The sequence below is a fragment of the Caloenas nicobarica genome, chromosome 8 (genome assembly GCF_036013445.1).
Source record: "Caloenas nicobarica isolate bCalNic1 chromosome 8, bCalNic1.hap1, whole genome shotgun sequence".
Taxonomy (NCBI): Eukaryota; Metazoa; Chordata; class Aves; order Columbiformes; family Columbidae; genus Caloenas; species Caloenas nicobarica.
The window spans coordinates 22,566,899-22,591,062 of record NC_088252.1 but is presented as its reverse complement, the minus strand read 5'-3'; the positions used below and the strand labels follow the sequence as shown (position 1 = coordinate 22,591,062).

At 47.3% G+C, this 24,164-nt stretch overlaps 1 protein-coding gene across 1 annotated transcript in view; it reads right to left on the bottom strand.

Moving 5' to 3' along the window:
- Positions 1 to 22,014, bottom strand: part of P3H2 (prolyl 3-hydroxylase 2) — a 70,308-nt gene extending 48,294 nt beyond the window's left edge. The window contains exon 1 of the mRNA XM_065639833.1: positions 21,227 to 22,014. Within this exon, the coding sequence (XP_065495905.1) occupies positions 21,227 to 21,679 (453 nt within the window). The 5' untranslated portion in view covers positions 21,680 to 22,014. The remainder of the gene's footprint in view (positions 1 to 21,226) is intronic.
- Between the last annotated feature and the right edge of the window lie 2,150 nt (positions 22,015 to 24,164).

Genomic DNA, 24,164 nt, shown 5'->3' with positions numbered 1-24,164 from the left:
CGATGGATGCAAAACCTTTATGAAAGCTCAAACGCAACCAGACAAATTCATAGAGGAAAAACCCAGTGGAGGCTCTCAGAGGCACAGACACCAACCTCAGGTCTAGGCTGCCCCACAGCCACCAGTTCTAAAGGCTGGCTGAGCATTTGAGGCGAGTGTCACAACATTTTCACTGTTCTTCTGTCCCTCTTGAATGCCCAGTGCTGGACATCCTTAGGGATCTTCATTCTAACTGGATACAGCTGCTCTTGTCTTAGTTGCCTAAAAACAAAAAACAAAAACAAACCTCCCCCTCCCACCACACCATTAATCATCTGTTTTCTAGTGCACAAAATGTTACTAAGAGTAACAACAGCAAAAACAAAAAGCCTGGGACAAATAGGCTTTCTCACTAGAAATCCAACTGTGGTTTCTGCACTGCATGTCAATAGTCTGTTACTGGAAGGAGCTTCAAAGAAGCAGAATTGCACGGAAGAGTTTATGACACATCTGGTATGGGGCTCAAGTTTATCTGGAAGGGATCTTAATTGAAACAGAAGATTCTTCATTAAGATAGGAATCCCTAACAACCTTCCCAGCACCCAAACAGGAAATTCCAGGTGGGGAACTGCTTCTCTTCCAACTCTGCATCCGCCTGAAACCAGAATTAAAAGGATCCTTGTGTTGGCCAGGCAGCGTGTCACCTCCGATTTCATGCTGCTCCTTGGCACCCTATTGAACTCAATGGTACGGACCAAGGAAAGAGGAAGATGAAAATGTTGCTTGACTGATATCACAGGTATCTTTGAAAACTCAGGAGCAGAAAAATCAATCTGTAGTGCAAGATCAGTGCGCCAGGCACAGGCACTCGTGCACCACTGCCTTCGTCAGCCTTCTCCTCAGCTGGTACCTCCATCTTCAGCCTAACTTACCGCTTTCCCCCAGAGCACCCGTAGAGCTTCTGATTGTTTCCTCATGCTGGGACATCTCAGCTGGAGCATCTATCGCATAAGAAGCATCAACAAGTCACTTGATGAAATTCAGATTAGCACTTCACACTTCTTAGGATAAAAATAACCAAAGGAAACTGGGATTCATCCCAAAACACACTAGACAATTCACATTAATCAGGGAATGATATACCTGTCTCATTTCCAATCCTTCACCTTCCTCTTCTTCAGCAAGATAAATAGCAATGAAAACAAACCAATACCCTCTACATTTTTCTTCTGCAAGGATGCAGTATCTATGAGACTAGTCTGCCTTGGCTGTGAGCTGGAAAATAAACCAGAGCTCTGCTGCTCTTTCTTAAGGGCCAAGATGAAGAGGCTGTATACAACCAAGAATGAAAAAGCCCATGACCCTCTGAATTTTCCAGGCTCTGTTCCAGGCTGGTTGCTTATAACTGGAGTTATGAAACAAGTGTAGCCACTCTCTTCCCAGAAACAATCTCTTTTGGACAACTGCCACAATATAGGGATCTTCTAGCATCTTCCCAATCTGCCTTTCTGAACCAGCATCACAGTAACTTCCCAGCCCAGCAAGGTTTCCCAGCTCCAGGTGCTGCATCAGCCGGCATCACAGCCCAAAACCTCACAGCCAAAGTGTCTCGACTCCCCGAGGCTGAAGCAAGAAGGCGATCAGATCTCCAGGAGGCCAATGCCAACGTTTGCCTCTGGAAATTCAGTGTGAAGTTCATGACAGCTGTCAGTACTTGGAGCTTCTGAAAACTTACTTACTTGCTCTCCTATGGGATGAGATGCCGAACTGCAGGCTTGTGGTTTCATAACGTTGTGACCAAATGGCTTTCAGTGAGAGTTTGGTCCATTCTGTGACTTTCCAGACAAAGCCACATTGGTACTTCTGCTGTGACCTATTCGTTGTTGCTTCTGTTGACAGAATTCCAGTACAGCAATCCCCATATCCCAGTGAGAGGCCAAGAGTTGGGAGCAGTTCCCAGATTCCTTACATCTCAGGGCTTCAGGTGGTGAGGTCCTGAAGCCATAGGATCAACCATGCTTCCTGCACGGAAAAGACATGAAAATCCGGGTCCTTCTTCTGCTCTTTCCCTGAAGGATGAATCCATTCCCTTAATTCTATTTTTAGCTGAAACCACAATGACCAACTGGGAGGTCTGCAAGGGTGGAAAAACCTGGGAAGTCCGAGATGCAACCTACATCATCTCTGGGCTGTATGTGCTTGACTCAGCAAGCTGTAAGGGGGTAATACCAGCATCTATGGTAACCAAGAGCCGCCTCCTTCTCCACTTGCAAAAATGTGCAGCTGTGGCATAGCCAGATTCTTAGCAAGCAGTGTATTCAGAGGTGAAAGGGAGGTGAAATAAAAATTCTTTCCTTATCTAGCAGATTACAGCAAAACTTTCTCAGTAGGGACTGTGAAATGTCAGCTATCTCGGGGAACCAGCTCTAGCACCACAGCTTTTATGGCAAAACAGTTTCATTGCCCTGTCTACTGTGTCTCACACTTGAGCCAGCCAGAAACAGACCCAGTGGCAATGCTGGCATCCACTGAAAGATGTGGCTAACCTCTGCCTTGGGAATATTAAGGAAAGACCAAGAGTTGTTTCCCCCTTACACCCCGTTGTGGATTTGGTTAGGTCTAACCAGAAGCGCAGGGTGGAAACAAGTGGCTGTGCTGACGAACCAGAGAGCATCTGGCACTGGAAGGAGACGCTGAAGAAATACAAAATGAATTTCAGGCAGCCGTGCACACCTGCTGCACCACAACGAGTTTAGATCAAACATTCCCAGCTTGCTAATGAAGAGATAACTCTTATCTGCCTGCCAACACACACAGTTCAGTCTGATCCCCACAGTGAGGTGAAGCTCCTTCCTTCTGCCATTATCTGCAATGAAAACATGTAGAGCAAAACCTCCCACATGCATGTGAGTTCGAACAGCTGTACCTACTTGACTGAAATCAATTTAAAAATGAAAAAGGAGGGATGGACTTCAAGTCATTGGAGACACTCTTGCTGTCCAGAGCAGGGCACAGAGCAGCCCTCCCAGCCCATTCATTTGCCATTGCTACCCTGCTGTCACACATTGCTTTTGGGGTTTTTTTGTTTGTTTGTTGATAATTCTAACAAGTAGTGGTGTGATCTGTGGCAAAGCACATGATCAAACTTCTAGCCTCTTCATATATTTCCATTTTATTGGGTTGGTGGGTGCCTGATGCCCGACAGATTCTGCCCACATTCACAAATGAAAAACAGGCAATTCTCATTCCTCCTTTCACCTTGCCAAAGTTGTACGCTCTGCACAACTTAGCTGCCACATCAATGCAATCACTGCAGGCTCTTTGAGATAAAAGTTCATCAACTCCACAAGGCTGTATGCCCATTACTGGCTCTGAGCATCCTGTCCACTAGCACGGAGCAGAACCACACACTGGCTCTGTGTGGATTATACAAAATAAAAATCATCACCTGGCGAGGGAAAAAAAAGAGCCATCACCACTGTGAAACGGGAAAGCTGTTAGGTAAGCTTTGTGTGTTTATTTGCTCAGCTAAAGTAAGCTTCTTGCCTTGGACCCCCTACAGCACAGACAGAAGTAACAGCTTTTCTTTCTCGGTACCAAGAAGTCTTCTCATCTTTTTTCATACTTCAAAAACTTCATATCGTATCCGAGCAAATAACATGAATCATTTCTGTCTGATTGCTACCTTGCTGCTTAAGCAACAAATAGTGTGACTAATGAACCTCAGGGGGAGAAAATAGAGGCTTTACTAAACATAAAGCACCAGCTAAGCGCTATGAACTTTTCTTAAATTCTCTATAAATGAAGAGCAGCTGCCTGGCACCAATTCCCCCAGCAGCAATAACTGCAGCATTCAGAGAAGCTCTGGATGCTTCTGAAAATAGGTATGATCTTGTGCCAAAGAAAATAATCCCTTAATTTTATAGGTGTCTGAATTAAACAAAAAATAAAGAAATAAAATGGGAGTATCTAGGGAGATACATATAAGGCATTGCCTGGTGTCCAAAAAGGTCTTTTCCTTTGCCTCTCTCCAGGCATCATTAAGTGGAACTTGACCACATTTAAATTGAGAATTCAGGAGGTTCAGTTTTAAAACCTTTTCACTTGATGATTGGTTTGCCATTGATTTTTGTTGTTTGTGGTCAGGGCAGTAAAAAAAAAAAAAAAAAAAAAAGGAAAAAAATCCTCAACAGTTCCATTTATTGACTTCAAGGGGAGATTTTTAGGCTCTCTACATAGCAGTGGCATATGCTGTCACCGTCTCCCAGTGTGAAACTACTTGGGATGAAAATCTGGGAAAAAAAACCATTTTTTGTCCCTAGGTAACTCTCCTGGTCTATGTTATCAGTAGCAGGAGGAATCAGGTTAGAAACAACCTTGATGGGATCAGTGGTGAACACGGGAAGGGGATACTCGTGCCAAGAAGGACATGTGCCATTCTGGGGAGGGCTGAAGTCTTTCTATTGGGAAACTTCCACCCAGGAGAAGAAATCATGGAGAAATCTTGTGACTGCCCGTGCCACGATGCCCTGCTAACCCAGTGGTGAATCACTGAAGCAACACATGAGCCTCTGGAACAACTTCCAGAGAGAAAGTGGGGAAGGCTCCCACCAGAGCATGACACAAAGCTCTGGAGTTATTTAAAGTATGGAAAACACCAGGGACAGCCCACGAAACAGCAGCTGTTTGGGACTGGTCTTTTATAAGCTGCTCTAAAGAAAGCACTGAATATCGTACTTGTGTTGAAAATTACACAGGTTTTCTTCCCTATTTAGTGCAGAGATGCCCAGACTTAGCCAGGGGACCAGACACATTCATACTCCAGCTTTAGCACGACTGCCACCCAGATCCATATGTGATCTTGGCCTTCTACCCTGTATTTAAACTACAATAAGCTGTTCTCTGCATTCAAGGAAAAAAGAAAAAAAATGAATCCAGACCTTTGTGGGGAAGGTTTCAGTGAAAAGCCTGGCTGCTTTTCTGTGGTTACTGAGGTAATGAAACTTCAACAGGGGCTTATACAATGTCAGAGTGGAAGAAATTCTAAGCATCTACTAGGCAGGTTTTAAGTTACTCAAAAGCCTTACTGATAGGATTTCAGAGCCAGCTACTCTATTCGGACACTAATGTGCAAGCGAACACGTCTTTCGAAACCACATGTGGCCAGACTATTCATACTCCCTGTCTTGTTCCCAGCCATTCATAAGTAGGAGTGTGAAGCAGCAGGGCAAATCAAATAAATGACTTCATTCCTCTGGGGATATGAGCAAATGAGAACAAAGAAGCAAACATTTACAAATTCAGGATGCCATAGTTTTGCCAAGTTTTCTTCCAGTGGGGAACTCCGAAGGATTCAAGGGATACAACTGCTATTTTCTTTCCTAAAGCTCTGCACCCATGAGTGCATATGTACAAGCAAGCTCTGAGACCTCCCAAATCTGCAAGACTCCCTGCACAGCTCTGCAGAAGACATCACAGAGCAGTTTAATATACTCACACTCATGTAATTGGATACAAAGATATATGTCTCTGATAAAGCAGAGTTTGGGGTACTGCATCACATACCAGGTAAATGTATCCCTTTTGCTAAAGCAAAGGTCAAAAGCTCCTGGAAATCCTCATTTTGTAGTAGAAAGAGTGTTTATGAACAGGCTAAAATGCTGCCAGTTGCTAATCTGGGAGCCATGAAAAGACCAATCAGGTCTGTTGCAAATATTCTTCTGTAACAACACATGTAGCTGTAGTTCAGATAAGAAATGTGTCTATGCTTGCTGCTGAAGATCAATGCCCTACAAAAGAAAGGCTATATTATAACAACAAAACGAAAAAAAAAAAGGAATACCTGACATGCACTACCTGAGAGCAGCCCTAGTTAAACCTCTCTTGCTACCTGGCCTAGAGGATGTGTCCTCCCAGGGAAGGACCAAATCCCCCATGTGACAGCACTGGCTTTGCCAGACACCTGGTACTCAGGCTTTATGGATGTGGAAGCAAAGCTACACAGCCTTCAAAACTGTGATGCAGACAAGACATTTGACAAGTTAAAAGACACAAATGACAGCCGTTTGCTTGTGCAGTGTTGAGACCCTGCAAGATATCACCACCAGCGCCTGCCTTCCCAGCTGCAGCGGAGCCTGCCTGGCCGCTGCAGTGTCAGCACAAACTCCTCCTCCAGTTTTCTGCACAAAGAAGTTCAAGTCCAGCCTTTTTGCAAGTTCCTCCTTCAAAACAAACCGAACCCATCGCTACTCATTCTCCTCAAAACTTCCTACAGGTGAGTGCCCCCCGACACGATGGCATCCCCATGACCTCCTCCTCCAGTTTGGCACAGGAGTCTGCCAAGCATATCTGTGCTGTGACTCAGTTTCCCCTCGTATTCCCCTGCAGTTTCTGTTCCCTGTGCCACTTTTCTCTTACATTTCTCTTTTGACACACTAATGGGGGGAAGACAAACTGAAACATGCTCCAGAGCTGAAATTACAGTTCACTCCATGGATTTGAAATTAAGCAGAAAATCGACTTTCCAAAAAATCCTCAGTGGATGCTGAAATAATTATTTTTCCAGCATTTTTTTTTAGGAGCAAAGCCGTATGAAAAACAGATAAAGTCTTGCTGCAAAGGGAGGGTCACTCTCAGCAACTCCCCTAAAGCAGCACAGCTGCAGACAGGATGAGCTGCCAGCCCTGCTCAGCCCCATGGCTGGCTGGGCCACAGCAGAGGAAGACGGGTCTGACTCTGCTTGCACGGGCTCCTGCTGATTGTAGGGGTTTTGCTGATGAGGTTCAGCAGGAAGAAATACAAAGGTGTGCAGAGCAGATTCCCAGGGGTACTTGTGGTATGATGATGGGATGGGTTATATGGTATGGTGTGGTGATGTGACAGTGGCAGGACTGAGTTCAGGACACTGAGGACCCTCACTTCACTTTTCATCCTCAGCCAGATGCATCCTGCTCTGTAAAATTTAAGATGCTGCCCCTGGACAAGGCAGCTGGCTTTCCAGATTCAGTCCAGGTCCTAACCAGAAGTAACTCAGGAACCACTCCAAAAAACCCACTCGGGTTGCATTACCTACAGTGATCCCATCAAGATTTAAAGGCCCAAACCAAGGAGAACCATTATTCTGCAGCCTGGTAATAATTTAGGGCTCCCATTCAACCGAGATGCTCAATTTCTCTCAGATGCCAGGATCAGCATCAGGTTTTGAGGGCCCTTTAAACAGCAGGAACTGAGGCAAAAACATCTGGAATAAAATGTACTGAAGTCCAGAAGTCAGTAAGATCTCTGCAAAGGTAGTAAGGAATACCTGACCACAAATGTGGACCCCTGTGCCGCAGACATTGCCTTGCTCCCTGCGAAAGAGCTTTAATGAAGGGTTATGTCTGAAGCTGACCTGTCCTGGACCTGCAGGGCTGTCGTGTGTCTCCTCTTTCACACATAGGGCAGTTGTGACTGTTCGTAGTGTTGTATGACCGGTTTCCACCGAGAGGACAGTTAGCTCATGCTCTGCTAATAAGCCAGGCAGCACTAGTGACTCTGAGCAAACTGCTTCCATAATTGGGCTTTTCTCTTGCAGTGCAGGACATCTTTAATTAATCTGCTACTGTTTATGCATGTTATTCCTGCTGGAACTTACTTGTAGTGCACAGACATCATGCAGCGCATCTGACACTCTCCAAACATATGATGTCAGTTATGTCTCATAATGCCGAGTGCCTGGTGTACAATTACTGCACATCAAAATCATTCCACAGATGGGCAAATTAGGGCATGGAGTGCTGGGTGCCATTCCACCCCTAAAGTGACAAAGTATGGGCTGGAATGGACCAAACCCAGCTATTTCTATCCTGCCTCACCAACCATTGCTGCTGGCCACAGCAGAACTTGTCTGGGTCACACACTCCCAAATAAAACACAGTTGGGACCATTGGGCAGTTGCAATGTATAAGCATGAGGTCTGCCAGATCACACTAGAGTGCTGTGCAGAACGAAAACCCAGAATGCTGGATTCAAAACACACGGTTCAAGCCACAATGCAGTTGTTATGCTCTTAGTAAATCATCAGTAAATCATCATCATGATAGCTACACCAGCGCACTGCTTCACTTGGCACAGTAATCCTGATCACTTCCCAAAGATGCTCTTTTCTAGGCTTGAGTGCATTCTTACCCCTTTAGAATAATGCCTTACTCATGGGACCAAATGTTCCTGGCTCTTACACCCAAGCAGCCCGTCCTGCCTCAGGTGTGCTGCACAGGTAGGTTTTGCTGTTCGTCCTGCCAGCTCCATACTTATCTGCACACCTGAGAAGAGCCTATGATGCACACCCAGAGCTTGCAAGAGCCTAACTGTCAATCCTACTTAGCAGGACTTTGCTATTCAGCACAGGCTGGCTGCAACACCAAAGCAACCCCAAAGGACCTGGAGCCCTTTCTGAGCAAGGCTCCACTGCCTGACTCTGCTGACAATTCCACCTGGGAGCTGAACTGTAACATGCACTGCATAAAATAACGGCAAAGGAACAGGAATGTAAGCAATAAGCTTGAAGTATGCAAACCTTCCCTATCTCATACTTCTCAAAAGCATCACGAAGGACAGTATGGTTTCTACACTGCGTTTTGCAAGATAATTAAGTGCACTGATTACTGGCAGGCCAGTGACAGCTTGAAGTGCTCTAACCTTTAAAGAAAAAGTCCAGGCAAATGATTATTCAGGTCTCTCTACCTGCTTTGATTTGATTCAAAAAACATTACAGGCTAAAAGTGGTTTATTTAGGAGTCTATAATCTAGCTAGATTTCAAAGCAAGGATCCAAAAATAGATTTGGAAAACAGAAGCATGCTGATTAAAATAACGGTGATTTGGAGTTAAAAACACCACTGCGGGAAGCCTTGTGCTACAGTGCAGAAGTCCTTTTCCAGAGACTGTTTTGTTGAACATCTAAAACCCAAACAGTAATCAGGCTGGAATGAGTCCTCCAAGAAGGGGAAATCTCTTTTGTTAATCTCAGACCTGAGCTTGGGAACATTCAATGAATCATAGAATAGTTCAACACCCAGAGCTTCAGCTGTCACACTGGAGAGTCCAGCTGCCAAAACTGAAACTCTCCTGCACATCCCAGGCAGCTGGGGAGCTACAAGCCTCATCCTCTACAAACCTCTGCCTTGCAGAGCTGCCCCTCCCAGGTACCCCCCCTCACACTGCAGCCTTCCCATCACCCAGGCTTGAACTACCCACTCAGGCACTGGGCAAAAACCAGATACTGACATTGCATATTGTGCCTTAGTTACAGCCAAGGCTACTGGAATGAGACCCTAGCTCAGCATTAAAGCACTAATATCTATAGGATCTGCCCCTTTATGCAGTGGTGAGTCAGGTCTAGGGATGCTCAGGTCACAGTGAGAAAGATTCAGCCAATTTAGGTGGCAGAGGGCAAACCCGAGCAGTAGGAAGGACGGCTGGGAAGTCGCAACACACAGAAGCAGCGGGAGAGTGTAAGGAACGTGCTGATGGGAGCCAGAGGTGTGACACCTTGACCTCCCCCATGCAGGAGAAAGTGCTTCGTGAAGCCTGAGCTGAGCCAGGCTTCAGCTGTAACCCAGCTGAAGGCTACAGGCCGGGTATGCACTTTACTCAGGGAAGGAGCTCTGCAGCAAACAGGGTTAGAATAACTGCCCAGTGGATGCACATGTGGCTAAAACAAGGCACTGTTGGTCTGCCACAGCAACCAGGTAGAGGGGACTGCAGGATGCATGGGCAGCTCAGACACAGGCAAATAAAAGAGGCAAAGCTGTGTGAGCACTGCTGGAACTGACTGCCTGATGTAAAGAGCAGTAGGAGCCTGAGGATGTCCTTTGCATCCTTACAACATGCAGAACATGCTCGCAGAGAGATACCAGAAGCGTGCAGCACAGCCTGGGCTGTACAGAAGGGACATGCAGCTGACAGCTGCTGAGTGGACAAGCTCTGCTTTCTAAAGTGGCACGCTGCTGTTTTATTTGCTATTTGCCTGCCTTATAAAAGGATCCAGTCTGAAATCAAGTTTTATTAGCAGTACCCTAGTGAGCCAAAGCAGCTGGCTGGAGGAACAGACAAACTCGAATGGGCAGTCACAGCCAGTGAGTCCACAAGTGACCCTGGGGCACCAGCTCTGGGATGCAGCAGAGCCACCAGCATCTGGACACCAGGATGCAACACTTATGTTAAAGGAAACAGTGTGAGACTGTCAACCAAGGGATGAGGGGTACTACCAGCTGCCAAAAGACATTAGTACTTAAAGCAAACTGAGCAGAAGTGAGCAAAAGCAAGAACAATTCAACTCTTGCCATACTGTCCACTGGAGAAGGCTGTGCTTGCTCTCAGGTGCCCTGGTTCACACCTACGCCAGTGATCCTGGCACTGGGGGCTGCATTTTGGCCCATTCATCCCCCAGCGAAGCCTGTGCAAGGGCTTAACCCCTCCTGCACCACACCGACCATCCTCACAGGTGCACAGAGCTGTGTGAGCAGGTCCCCTCTGCCTGCCCTGGGGTGGGAGTGCTGGAGAAGCCCCTGCGAGGCTGCAGACCAGCTTGCCAGCAACCCACAACAGGGATCTGCAGTCAGTGCAGCACCCCAAATTGCCTATGCACAGTGTGCTGACTGCACCACGTAACTCAGAGCACAAGATGCACCAGCATCACTTGCTCAGGCTGCACCAAGCCCTGCCCCAGCCTCCTGCTCTCACAAGGGATCAGAAGGACTCGGAAACACCACCAAGCAATAAAAGCCTTTCCCAAAAGCAATGTGAGTGCCGTCTAAACAAATGGCCTTCCCTTTCCCACTTTCAGAGATCAGTACATCTCACAACTCTTGTTTAAGAGCCTGCAAACACTTCCCCAGGATCACCACTGCCCACACGTGAGATAACTTTTGCCTGTTCTCAGCCCTTGCGATACAGAGACCGCAGTCCTGGCAGGTAGGATGCTTTGCAACACACCCAAAAGGGACATGGGTGAGGTGAACTCTCTGAAAATAACGTTTTTTAACTAATTCTAGCTTCCTTAAAATAGAATAAGGTTTAACAGAGACCTTAAAAAAAAATCCCTTGCCACCTACCTACACATCTCCAAGAGTCCTTTTTCCATTTTTATCCCTAGAAAGACTCTCAAGAACGAAATTAAATGTTTTGTGCAATTAAGCATCTCAGGAATACCAGTGCATTAAAATAAAAATCCACTTATTACACAGCTCTATAAGTAAGAAAAACAGGGATAACACACAACACATTTTCTTCCTCATCACTAAGGTATTTTGCTCAATCACAGATCCTTTGGATGAGGCTGGCAGCCCTGGACAGGGAAGCATTTTCCAGTAGCAGTGTACCACAAGTCAGTGCTCTTCCTTTCAGACTATTTCAATGATACTTTGCAGTTTCTCATCTGCTTCCAAAGAGACAGAGTAAATCAGGACACGGATGCCCCAGAATATATATAAGCCTTAGAACAGGCAGTACCTTGGCAAAAACCACTTTAAAAACAGAGTTTTCTAAGCAAGGGAACCAACAGACTCTGCTTCAGTCCCTGGGCAGCCACAGCAACACCTTCAGCAAATATTTTGAAGGATATTTTCCAAGCTCTTTGTACCACACCGATCTTTTCTGGGAAGGGACACGGTTGGCTCCATCTTCAAAAGAAGTTGCACCCACAGCCCTGGGCTATGAACTTCAGCACATCTTCCCATCACGCCCTCCGGAGACCAGCCCCGACCTCAAAGAGCTGTGGGTTTAGGCAGTGCCCACCCTACCTGCAATACTCTCTTGCAGGATTTGCCTACCCATTGTTTTTGCAGCAAAGCTGCAGGCAGGAGATCCTCTGGATTCAAGTGCTCCCGCCTCTAACCTTGACAGGACACAGCATGGTCTCAGGCTCCTCTTTCTGCAGGGACACAATGTGAGATCAAGCCCACCACTACAGCTGGTTTGGAAAATATGTGGTGGAAGCAGCACGTTGGTGTCTAACCATTTTTGCAATTTTTCTGATTTTTTTTTTTTGCTTTAAATTCCATTGTAAAAATCCCTGTGTGCTAGGAAGGAGAGGAGCATGTACAAAACCCAGGATGGCTTTGCACCAAAGAGGAGCAAAGGACCTGGCAAAGCGTCTCCACGCAAAGGAAGAAGTGATGCCGCTTGGCAAGGCGGCAAGCAAAGGTTTGGCTCTGCCAGGGCAGAAACCCATCAGCCTTGTGCAGGTCAGCAAGCAGTCACGTTAGCACCAATTGCCATTTATTGCAGCCACAGCTATTCCTGGTGGCCATCGTGTATCCTGCCCCACTTACACCAGCTCTGTGCTGCGGTGCCTGCACTCACAACACTACAAATAGCTTGGACACGCGTGTGCCAGAGAGCAGCTGTACACAGTGTGGTATCACCATGAAAAAACCCGGGGATGGGAGAGAAGCAGAGGCCCTTGCATTGCTCCCTGGAGCCAACAGCATCCCCAAAACATGCTTCTGATCTGCTACCAAATAGTAACGCCATACCCTAAGTATGCAATTTGCTATAGCGAAAACAAGGCTTTTTTAAAGACACAAACATGAGTTTGGCTTTGGACCTAAATCTTGGGTTTTAAGTACTGAATACCTCTCCCGTGGGAACCCGTGTAATTCAGCGTGTTCAGGGAAACCGTTCACTGCGCAAATCTGATGTTAGTGCCTTGGCATGAAATTCTTGGGACAGAGATACATTGTGGTGGTGTGGACAGTCCATTTCTGACAATGTCACTTCATGTCCTGCTCCTTCGGGTGTTCTCTGCCACTTCCCAAATGTTCCTCCCACCCTTAATAAAACCTTTAGTGCAAAGACAGAAATTTTTCCTGCCCATGGCTGCCCCTCATTTAAAACCTCAGAGCTGCCCTGCACCCCTGGTACTAATGTCATTCTCCCAAGCAAACTCTGTCTGACCTGGGAAGCAGCATCAGGGCAGGGAGTGGAAGGTGGTGGCAGCTGCCACCAGACACCTCTCAATGGCCAGCCCATCACCTCCATGCTGTGAGGGGACACATTCCTTGGTGCAACAGCATGGTCAGCATGCTGTCCTGCACCCTATCTGCTTCTCATCTCAATATGAGCATAGACTCGGCCTTTCATCCAATCCTGAAAGAACGTGTTTTTCTCCGCCTTTTTTTTTTTTTTTTAAGTGAACAAGAAACTACAAGCCAGTATTTGGCCTTCACAACTGATGGGCTGCAGCCAAACTCTGCCATATGTTCCAGCTAATACATGTGGGCTTTGCCTCCCCTCCAAGAAAGGAAAAAAAGGACATTTATGAGTGAGGATTCAGCAGAAGCATGTGGGAAGGAAGGGGTGGAGAGGGGATGCTATTTTTGTTGCTATAATTATTCGGTGGCCAAATCCCTGACCCTTGACGTCAGCTCTGGAGGGTCTGTTTAACTGACCAGTTGTCATGGAAAGGAGGAGGACTGGTTGGGAGGCACGGGCTGATGAGGAATAGCTCTTTGCTGCCTGAACCCACACACAGGCAGACCCCCTGCCTTCTTTAGTCATCACCAGCTCACAGCCAAGAAATAAAAATGTCAATACCTTATTGCCAATATATTGACTGGAAACAAAAGCATCCAGGGAACTGCACGCTCCCCTCTCTGCCATTGGTTACTATTAAAAAGCACAGACCAAATCCTGATCTCAGTTTCCCCAGTGCAAAGGCAGAGAAACTCCACAGCACTCAGCTGGGTCACTCCGGGTTCATATCGATATATCCAAACTCAACCCGGCTTTGGTCCAGGCTACACACATGGAAATATGCCATGTGCAGAATGCAGGAGTCCCTACTCCTTGGGAACAAACCCAATCACGATGACTAATTCATACCACCTCCAAAGGAAAAACTAAGCTAAATAACCCCCAAATCCCTTGCTCCAGATGTCAAGCACTGCCTTGAGCCCAGTGTCCTGCTAGCAAGGCTCCTGCAATCCTCAGGAGGTTGGCAGCAAATGGCTCAGTTACTGACACGATGATTTCTCATTACTGCCCACTCCATCCACGATGAAATCAGCAGTTGTACGAGGAAATGGGAATAATCCTTGTTGAAACCTCAGGCACAGCTAGTGAGTACTGGGCATAAGTTTGCTTTGCAGGGCTAAACTGCGTTGCTCATTCACATGCTGCAGTTCATTATCAGCTGCCATTAGTTATTCCTGAGGCCAAGGACAACAAAAGGACTTGGCACAAGCCAGAGCAGAGCTCACTTGGACGTATGGATGAGAATTAACAGGCAGCACAAAAAGCCATTTAATAAATTCCAGCACATTGACAGGGCAGTTCAGCAGCACGGCCCTGCCAAGGAGCAGCCAGCAGAGGAAGCCGTTGTGAGACAAATGATGAGCAAGATACAAAAAAACCCACAAGAAACTAAGGAAATAAAAGAACAGGGAAGAGGCAGGTTCCCAGGTTCCAGCACAGTAGCAGGAGTCTGTTTTCCAAAGCCAATGGGATGTCCTGGGCTATTGGCACCCAGTTTTTCCCCAAGTTGGGATGTTAACCCAGCTCGTGCATTGGGATGCCTTTAGATCAAGACTTCAAAAGATCCAGTGAAACTATGTGAGTCTCTATCACCCAAGCCACAGCACCACGGACTGCCAAGAAATAAGGAAGAATCCGAGCCTACATTTTTTTCTCCAAAAGACAGAAATTTTGCAGGTTGGGAACTGCCGCCAGTATATTTTGGAGCCTTGGCATGACTGCATAGCTATGAGGTGAGAAAGAAGAACTTGGCAAGACAAAAAAGTAGCCCTGGCCACCAAATGGCTGATTAATAGCTTGTATGAAATGAGCTTAGTGGGTTTAAGATCAATTTGTGCTAATTGGTGGTGTCCTGATTCACAGCGGTGCTGAGCAGAGCAGTGATAATTTACTGCCCGTTGAAATGATGTGGAAATCCACAAACGCCATATTTTTACTTTTGGATTTGCTCTATTTAAAAAGAAAAAAAACTGCAGAAAGTCACTACAACCATCTATTCTAACTTTTAGTGCAGCACAGCACTGAGTCAAGTCCAAAATGTCAAGATCTTCTCTTGTGAAGACAGGAAGGGAGCCCAGTATAATTCTTGGTACATTGGTTTCATCTGCTAGCTTACCTTCACTGCAAAAAAATGTGCATTTACTCATGTCAGTATTGAACCACTGGGTCACCACTTTCCCTCTCTGATAACAATTTCAACTCAAAATGAAACGTTTCAGAAACATTTAATTTGAAAAGATCGGGAAGAACAGGCACAGGGACAGCTGGGTCAGTGTCCTGGGTTTAGGGAAGGATATTTATTTCTGCTTTAAACCTGCAACACTGATCCAGCCATCAAGATCAAGAGCTTTCCATCCCATAAAATAAGTTTATTTTTGTCTACATAATTTTAACTTTCTGAGCACTAACATTTACCCTCTGGTGAGGACTAGGAATGCTCTCTCAGAAAATCTAAATAAAGAGACGTTCCAAGAGATTAGTTCTGGGATCTATTTATTTATCCAGTATTTGAGTAATATCTGTTCTCCAGATTAAAGATAAATAAAAGGTGCTAATAGTAATAATCCAAATAATAATGATTATCTGTCAGTTCTATTCTAGGTCTTTGTCTGGGATGTGTTATATAAATCCTACAACAAGACCAACTGACCAGACAGACCTCACAGGACAGGTGGTGGCTGTGGTGAGAAACAGCCTCAGTAGGCTGCTCCTGCAAAGACTTTTCAGCAGCAAGGTTTTGCACCTTATTCTGTGTCACTACCCATAAGATGCCATAAGTGAAATCACCACCTTTCCCCCGAAGGCTGTGGTTCGCTCCAGGACAGACACTGTTATCGGCTATAAGTCCATGCAGCATTGTGGCATGAAGGAAAACAAAACAAAACGTTCATGGAAAATATTGGCCCTTGTGTGAAACAAACCAAATTCCCAAAGCAACTACATTGGTGTGAATCCAGAGTTACTCTGCAATCCCTAGGTAGGTAATCCAGATGTCTGTCAAGGAGACAAAAGACTCTGGCCCAGTGCAATAGCACAGAGATGGGCAGCAGCGAATAGTTACTCAAGGTGGAAAGAATTTGGTGGAGATGTCTTAACCATTCCGAGGCTTGCTACAGTGCTCAGAGACAGACACCAAAGCATGGCTGGAGGGAAGGGTCACATAAGCACTGACAGAAGACAGAAAGATCAATCTGGAGAGGTTAGAAGCCTGTTTTTTACATGCACACATCTCCTCCCTTGGGTTTCAAAGGCAGAACTGGACCAGAGCAATAATCTGTACCACAAAGGTGTCTGAAGTTTGGGCTCCCACTCTGTTTACTTTTTTTCCTCCTCCAGTCTTTCATCAAGTCATTATTGCTTCTATATTGCATTTCAGAAACCTTGCTGGCATGGGTGAGCAGGAGAGCATAACGTGACCCAAGGACATGCTCCCAGCGGTGCCTCCAGCACTGTCCCATCAGCTGCAGCTCAAAGACACAGCAGAGAAGATAACTGTGCAAAATCAAAGTTCTCCCCAGACAAGAGCACCACAATGATTAAGTTGCTTGTATAAAGTTTGTGTGACCAGAAAAATATTTTTAAAAAGAAACAACTTTAAAGAATAAACAAACAGCCTCTCCGACAACATGAAAAACCTAAACATCGTTGATTTACACTTGCAACACACCAAATCCTGATGATAATGGAACTGAAGCACAACTCAGACATGGCAAGAGGGAACTCAGGACAAAGACAGAATAAGCAAGACCAAGTTGGAGTCGTCCACCTTTTTTCTACTTACAATCTCACATGACTAAAAGAGGAGCAATGTCCTATGCACTGGAGACTTGGTTTTTTTGTTGTTTTAAATGCAAGCACAGATCAAAAGGCTTTTCCTCGTCTAGATCCAAGGATGGTGGTTACAGACAACATACGTACAATTCTTGCTGTGCTTCATCAACATGCAACGGGGCACGCAGGCAAGCTGGAAGATGAGACCATTGCAGGTCAGTATTTACAAAATGGGAGCAAGTGCTCAGGAGCAGTACATCAATATACAGAGGAAAAGAAAACTGGCTGTAGCGATCACCCAGCAAACAGGCCAGGGGATGCTGTGGCTGGGAACAAGACGGGACAAGGGAAAGAGACGTTGACGGATGGGTTAGCAGAGTAGAGGAAAGGCAAGACCTGGTTTTGTAGTTGATACAGTGATCAACTTTTCCAGGTTGCTTGTTATTTTTGGACCAGACTGACTTGCAGAAGTCAGCACCAGGACTGGAAGAGATGCTCTGTCACAGTGTCCATGGCAGACCATCCACAGCAAGCTCCAACACAGCAACCAAGTCAGCAGCTTGCAGCCAGCAAATGCTCACACGGTGTACATTGTTTCCTCCCATTCCTCTCACTCTCAGAGCTAGAAAATCCCCAAAAAGAAGTGGTTAGAAACATCACAGCCTGCAGGCTAGGTTTTAACAGAAACAAGATGACTAAGGCAGCAAAGTGAGAAGGATGTGATGAATAAAATATTTAAGAGGGCAAAGAGATCCACACCCATAACCACCTGCCAGACCTGGAGGGTATTTCATTGACAAAGGCCAAGCAGCCAGCACACAGCAGAGAGCCATCAACATAAGGCAAATTGCCCTTCTGGCCATTGGACATGGCATCAGAAACCCAACGAAGGACCTTTTCTCTGTGGGCTGGAGAGCCCACCACATGCACTTCAAGAGTTAAATCCCACGTTCTCAGCACCTCCTCTGTTTCCACATCTTCTCAAAACCCATCCCACTCTAACTGCCTCAGCTAGCTCTACCCAGTACATTTCTAAATTACCTGAAAACATCAGTTATCCTAGGAAAAGGAGGAGTCTTCCTACTTACAATACATATTTGGAAGTTGCAAAGAAGACTTGCAAGCACGTTTGAACTTAGGCTGCTTAGTCAAAGCAATTTGTCTACAGTCTCTGTAGAGACTACAATAAAGCTCAGAGGCCTGATCCAGAACCCAAAGTCCATAGAAACCTTCAGCTGAATCCACAAGCTGTCTCAGGCTCCCTTCACATCATGCTAGAGTCACCAAAAACGCTCAGATCACATCTGTGAAACAGAACAGTGGTCTTCAGAAGACCACTGTTTTTATTTCAGAAAAGTACAGAAAAAAAAAATTAAATTAGGAAATAACTTACGGAACTGATAGGATGACGTGGATTTAGAGGTTGATGGGACATGTTCTTATAAAGTCATACTATGAGCATTCAACCTAATCACATCCTTACCTCCCTGCCCTTTTACAGCACTTGGTGCAGAAGCATCTCGAGCATCTGCTCAGAAGCAGGAGCAACACAGCCCAGGACAGCTGCTACTATGGTCCAGTAGGCAGTAAATTCCCAAACCTCCAATTCTGTCACCAGTTTTCCACCAATTCACTGCAGAGACTAATTCACATCACCACAACTGGGCCGGGCTCTGCTGGTGCTTGCTCTGAAGTGAGAACCGGAGGCAGCGGCAGACCCCAGCCTGCTCCGCTGCCCCCAAAGCAGCAGAGGCACACATGGTGCTTGCCAGCATTTGGCCTGTGCATCTGTCCAGCAGGACTAAAAGCCTTTGCTTTTCATACCCCACAGGAGTGTTGCAAGGATTAGCTCATGTTTATTCAGCACCATTTTTCAAAGCACTGCAGGAGAGCGAAACCCTTCGATTTTTTTTATCCGTTCCTTGCTTTGTCACTCCCTCCCGAAGGGATGTGTTTCTCCCCTCCTGAGAAACAAACAAGTGTGAGGTCAGCAACAGTGGGACATGGGAAGCACATTCCAGGCTGCTCCTCCTCTCTCAAACCACAAATGCCACCAACTCCTGTGTCTGTCCAGCCCGGACGGCATCCCCCGCACAAGTGCCCAGCATCCAGGCCCTCCCACGCAGCCCAGGATGGGGCTGGACAGGATACGCGGCAGGATGTTTAACCTCATCTCATTTCCTTTTTGGTTGCAAGGAGCAAAACGGGGGGTCAAACAGCCACCCCTGGAGCCGTACAGCCTGCCTACAGCAAAGCAGGGGGTCTCTGCACAAGCCCCGCTTTGCAGCTCCACTTCTCAGACAGAAAGCACAGCAGATGCTGCAGCCAAGGTGTCCCCAGAGGGTGCGTGTGCCGATGCATCCCAGCCCTCGGGGAACATGCCAAAGCCTTGGCACTCAGCCTTGGCACGGCGGGATGCTTCACATCCGAGCCTATGTAAGTGCTAGACACTAGACCTCGCGTTTTGTGCAAGTGCAGGCAAATCCCACGTGGGGCATTTTCTTCTGCGCACAAACTTGTTGAGCCAGATCAAAAGAGCAGTCCTGGGAACAGAGCCCTCACTCGGGCAGCAGCGAGGTGAGGATGCCAGACAAACCGCTACGAGATCCTCTGCAGGACAATGCTGATCACAGTGCTGCTTACAAAACCCAAGAGCATCAGAAAGGGTTAAAGAAAAAGGTATTAAAAACATAAACAGCTCTATTCAAAGAGTACCTTCCATAGGCTACAGTGCCCGAAACCCAGGCATCCATGCAGACAGCAAGAACATCTGCTACTCCATCAGAAAGCAGGAAAATCAAAGTGTTAGCATGAATATAAAATCTCCAGACATTGCAAAAGCAAATTAAGATGAGTCATACATAACAAAAAAGACTGTTTTCACCACATTGCTTTGATAAGTTAACAATGCATTTTTAAATTAGGAAAATAAAAACCTCAGACCCAGCAGAAGTGGAAATAGGAGAATATACCACGTTCTCAAAGCATCTGGATTTTTGTATATCGATTTTACTGAAATGGGAGACAAAAAACTCATTCCCTAATTCCGAGGAATGTTTTTCGATGGGCTTGTTGTGAGCAAACCTTTGAGACTCTGGGAAAAGCTTTGAATTCAGGAGAAGAAATCACTTATTTTTTTAGCATGACAAACTTAGTGTCACTTCCCATAGATGTTGACATTACATAGGGCATCTTTCAGGGTAAGTACCACATGAAAATTCTGCCAGCTTCACTGGAATCATGTATGAGCCAAATCATAGTCCCAGTTAACTCCCGGGATTTCTTTCAGGAACTCTATGCAGCACGTGGACAGTAGAGTTTAAGCCAATGCAGTTCTAGTCCCTGACTTGTTAAATGACATTAAAGCAATGACAGAAAGGGAACTACAGAAAAATCAACATAGCTACGTTTTTCCAAAAGGTTTTAAAATCCAGTAACTGATGATTTGTCTCCTTGTTCTGCAGCTGTATAGGCACTGCACCACAGGCAATGGTGCTGCCTAGGACAGATGTTTGCTTCTCCAACTAGAAAGGAATTTCAGCGGAATCACCCTTCCCATGCTCCACTGTGCAGGTCTGCACCTATTAAGTTGCCTATAGCAACTAAAAGGTTATGAAAGTGCTCAAATAAAGCAGAAATCCAGAGGGAAATTTTCCAGAAATGTTTTAAACATTCAGCTTGGCATGAAATAAAATTCCCACAGTTTCTGTCCTTACGAGTCATGAACAGTGACACTTACTACAAGTACCTGGCTTGACAGAGCACAAGTCTTGAAATAAAAGAAGAATACTCTCAAGTATCCTGGTGTGGGGCTCTTTTTTATTTTTTTCCCTCGTCTTCTTTTTGGCAAGGAAGTTCAAAGAATAACACCATTTTCCTCAGGGAAGGTAACAGTTACGAGGCAGAAGTTACTGGGATAAGAGGACAATACTCAAGATGCCAGTGGCTGGTAAATACTGGCTGTACAGAGCCATGCACGGTATTTCATAGGACAACATCAGATCCCATTAGCAGAGGTTTTATATGCCCCAGCTTCACGCACGCTCCAGGCTCCTGGAACAGAGCATCAGTTCAGCTTGCCTTAAAGGGAAACACCTCTGGCAGAGGGCATCAGGGTGTTACTGGGGGTGAAAGCATCTGGGAGTTTTTCTCTGCAAACTCTCCACTGAAGGCAGATCATTTTCAGAACTATACTATGTTACACCAAAAGGCAAACAAAAACATCCCTCCCTTAAACCAAAAACAGGAAAAACAGATAAGCCAAGGCTGGACAGAGTCCAAGCTGTCATCCAGGATGCTCCGTGTCGGGAACAGGCCATGACCACAGACTACCCATCAGTGAGAAGGGCGGGGGCACCATACCTGGGTTGTTTTGGGAGGATGGACGAGAGGATAACCTATACTGGGGGGTAGGAGGGATGGGGCGGGGGACAGCCCTGCGCGGGGGTGCGGTTGGTGCCTACCTGGATGTATGCGCGCTGCAGGTAGCTGTAGGGCACCCTGCGCTGGAAGTCGGCGCGCACCTCCTCGGCGGCGCGGTGGCGGGACGCGGCTCCCAGGCGCGGTTCCTCGCAGCTCCGCAGGCAGCCGGCGCGCCGCAGCACCGAGCCGAAGAAGGGCAGGTCGCCACCAGCGCCCGGTCCCGGCGCCTCCAACCGCACCTGCCCGCGGCAGCGCCGCCGGCACCGCAACCGCGCGTCCCGCAGCTCCCGCCGGCTGCGCAGCGCCCGCTCCAGGCACCGCGCCGCGCCCGCGAAGTCGCCGCTGTAGTACGCTTCCACGCCGCTGGCGTACAGCTCGTCGAAGGGCTCCAGCGGGCCGCCTTCCCCCGAGCACCCACCGCCCGCCCGACACGCCGCCGGCAGCAGCAGCGGCAGTAGCAGCAGAACTCCCCAGAGCCGGCTCCCGGATGCCATGCCCGCCGCACCGGCGGTCCGTGCGATGGAGTCCGGTGATCCGAGCAATGGGGAGTAAGGGTGCGGTGCAATGTGGGGGCCGTGCACCACGTAGCGGGGCTCGGTGCGATAGGGTCCGGAGGCGGGCTGCAACAGAGTCGGAGCGGCAGGCTCCGGGGGTGTGCCGCGGTGAGGTCCGGGAGTCCGTGCAATGAGAGCCGAGCCCTGTGCAATGGATCTCGGTGTAGTGGGATCCGGGGGGCCGTGCAGCGGATCTCGGTGCAGCGGGGGCCGTGCGAGGGGCTCCGCTGCGGCTCTGCCCTCGGCGGTGGCGGGGCCGCCGCTCCCCGCACGCCCGCTCCTGTGCCGCTCGCCCGCCCGCGCCGCCGGCACCTCTTAAAGGGCCCCGCGCCGCCGGCCCGCCCCGGCCCCCCCGCAGCGAGGTGGTTTGGGGGTGGGGAGAGCGCAAGCACCGGCCGGGCGCTGCTCGGAGCATCCCCGCTCCGCGGCTCGTCCCGTGGCTGCAGGGATTTTTGTAAATCACGTCGTGAAATTTAAATTGCCCCGCGGTAATGTAAACGGCAGCAGCAGCAGCCTTTCCTCCCTCTTTTCCCGTCCGTGCCCCACACCTCTTCCTGCTTCCCCACATCCCTGCGGCTGCCGGCCTTTGCAGGATGCTTTTTTTGCCCCTCTGCGAGGCTGTTGCTTGGAGTCGTTTTTCGCTGGGTTCTCCACCCCGAACCCCTCTTGCCCCAACAGCCTCCCCCCGCTGGGAATTCTGCAAATAAATTATCTGGGATGGGTGCAGTGAGTGGCTGGTGAAGGCTTTTCAGCTCCCAGCTGTGTGTTTGTCTCACTTCCTCCAAGGTTTCTCTCTCCCACTGCTGCAAAGCCCTGCCCTGCCAAAAATGTTGCTTTTTTTTTTCTTCATTAATTTCAAGGCATTCTTATGACAAGACGTTTGGCAATGCAGCCTAGTGACACACACACAAAATTTTAGCTGGCATCTTAAATTATCTCAGTGTTAAACACCTGTCAGCAAGAAGTTTTTCCTGCTAAAACAGTTAATGTGGCTGAAATCAGATGTTCCTGGATCCCATTAGATGCATTACTTAAGATGTTCTCAAGTACTCCAAAGTCTGAGCGTACAGCACTATGCTTAATAGGGTCTCTCACCAAGAACTGTGGCCTTAGTTATTTCAGACATTTCAGGAATATCTCTATAGCTGTTGGCTACCCTTTCATAGACAAAAATAGCTGAAAATGGGAGATGCTTGAAACCCATTTGGTCCAGGTTTTGTTACTCCATCAAGCCAGATGTTCCTCGTGGTCATGCTAGGCTTTCCCTTCTGCTGTTCTAGTGGCTTTGATCAAATTGTGCCTCATTTATGCTGCTGTGTCCAAGATCAGAAACAGAGCTTAACACCCTCTCTTTGGGCAAGTGATCAGATTATGGAATCTGGTTTACAACAGTTTCACATAAGGGAAGCTTTTTCCCCACCTGGCTAAGGATTTACTAGAGTTCTTGGTGAAGAGCTTTCCTATCTGGCAAAGATTTCATAACAATCTTCCTTGCTGCTTTCTTGCAAATTAGCACAATCTGCCCTGTCAGACCAGTGTGCTGGGAAGGGTACTCCCAATGGAGGAACCAAACATACCAAAGGGAGATCTCCAGTGGGAGAGGCATGTGCTATAACCACTTGCCCATGCGATACAAGTTCTCAGGTCCAGACAAAGCCTCTTGCAAGGGAAGGGTTATCAGCACTCCTGGGGAATGGAGGCAACGTTATGAGAGGGCTACTTCAACCTTCTCAAGGGGCACTTGAGGATTTGCTGTCTAGATATAAGACAGAGATGCCACTAGTGACTGCACCTGTTTGGAGTGGGAGCCAGTCCTGCTGCAAATCACTGTGATAAAGCACCCAGCTCCTTGGGTGCACTTGCTGAAGGAGGCACCTCAGATGATCTATTTGCAAAAGTACTGTATGTAATTCCATATTGTTTCCAAGTCGGCGACATCTCTGTGTGTGCGGTGATAACATTGAGGCCCTGTGGGGGAAGGAATGTAGAAAGTATATGAATAACTGGGAAGACAATGAAGTTAAACAATATGTTTGACTTCAGACAGCTGCATTTTCTGATCCAGAAATCTGATGGCACTTTCTTGTTCACAAAAATCGGTGCTTTCCCTCACCTTGATGCTTCAATGCTACCTAATTGTAGCAAAGAGCTCAAAAAGAGTTGCCACATACAAGGCACTCAATCCAGGGCGTCTCTGGGTGATTCTAGTGCAGTTGCTTGAGCAAACACTCCTCTTTCTATGCCCTGGTTCACTGCCGAAATGAAAAGGCAACCACCAGATGGCAAGAGGTTTGCTGGTCCTCTGACTGGGAGTCTTGCTCTTGCAGAAGATCTGAACCATAACAATTCAACGATGCAGATGCTACAGCCAACAGCATGGTAGGCAAGGTGGGCTTGCCTCATTAGAGTTGGAAAGGAGCTGGGT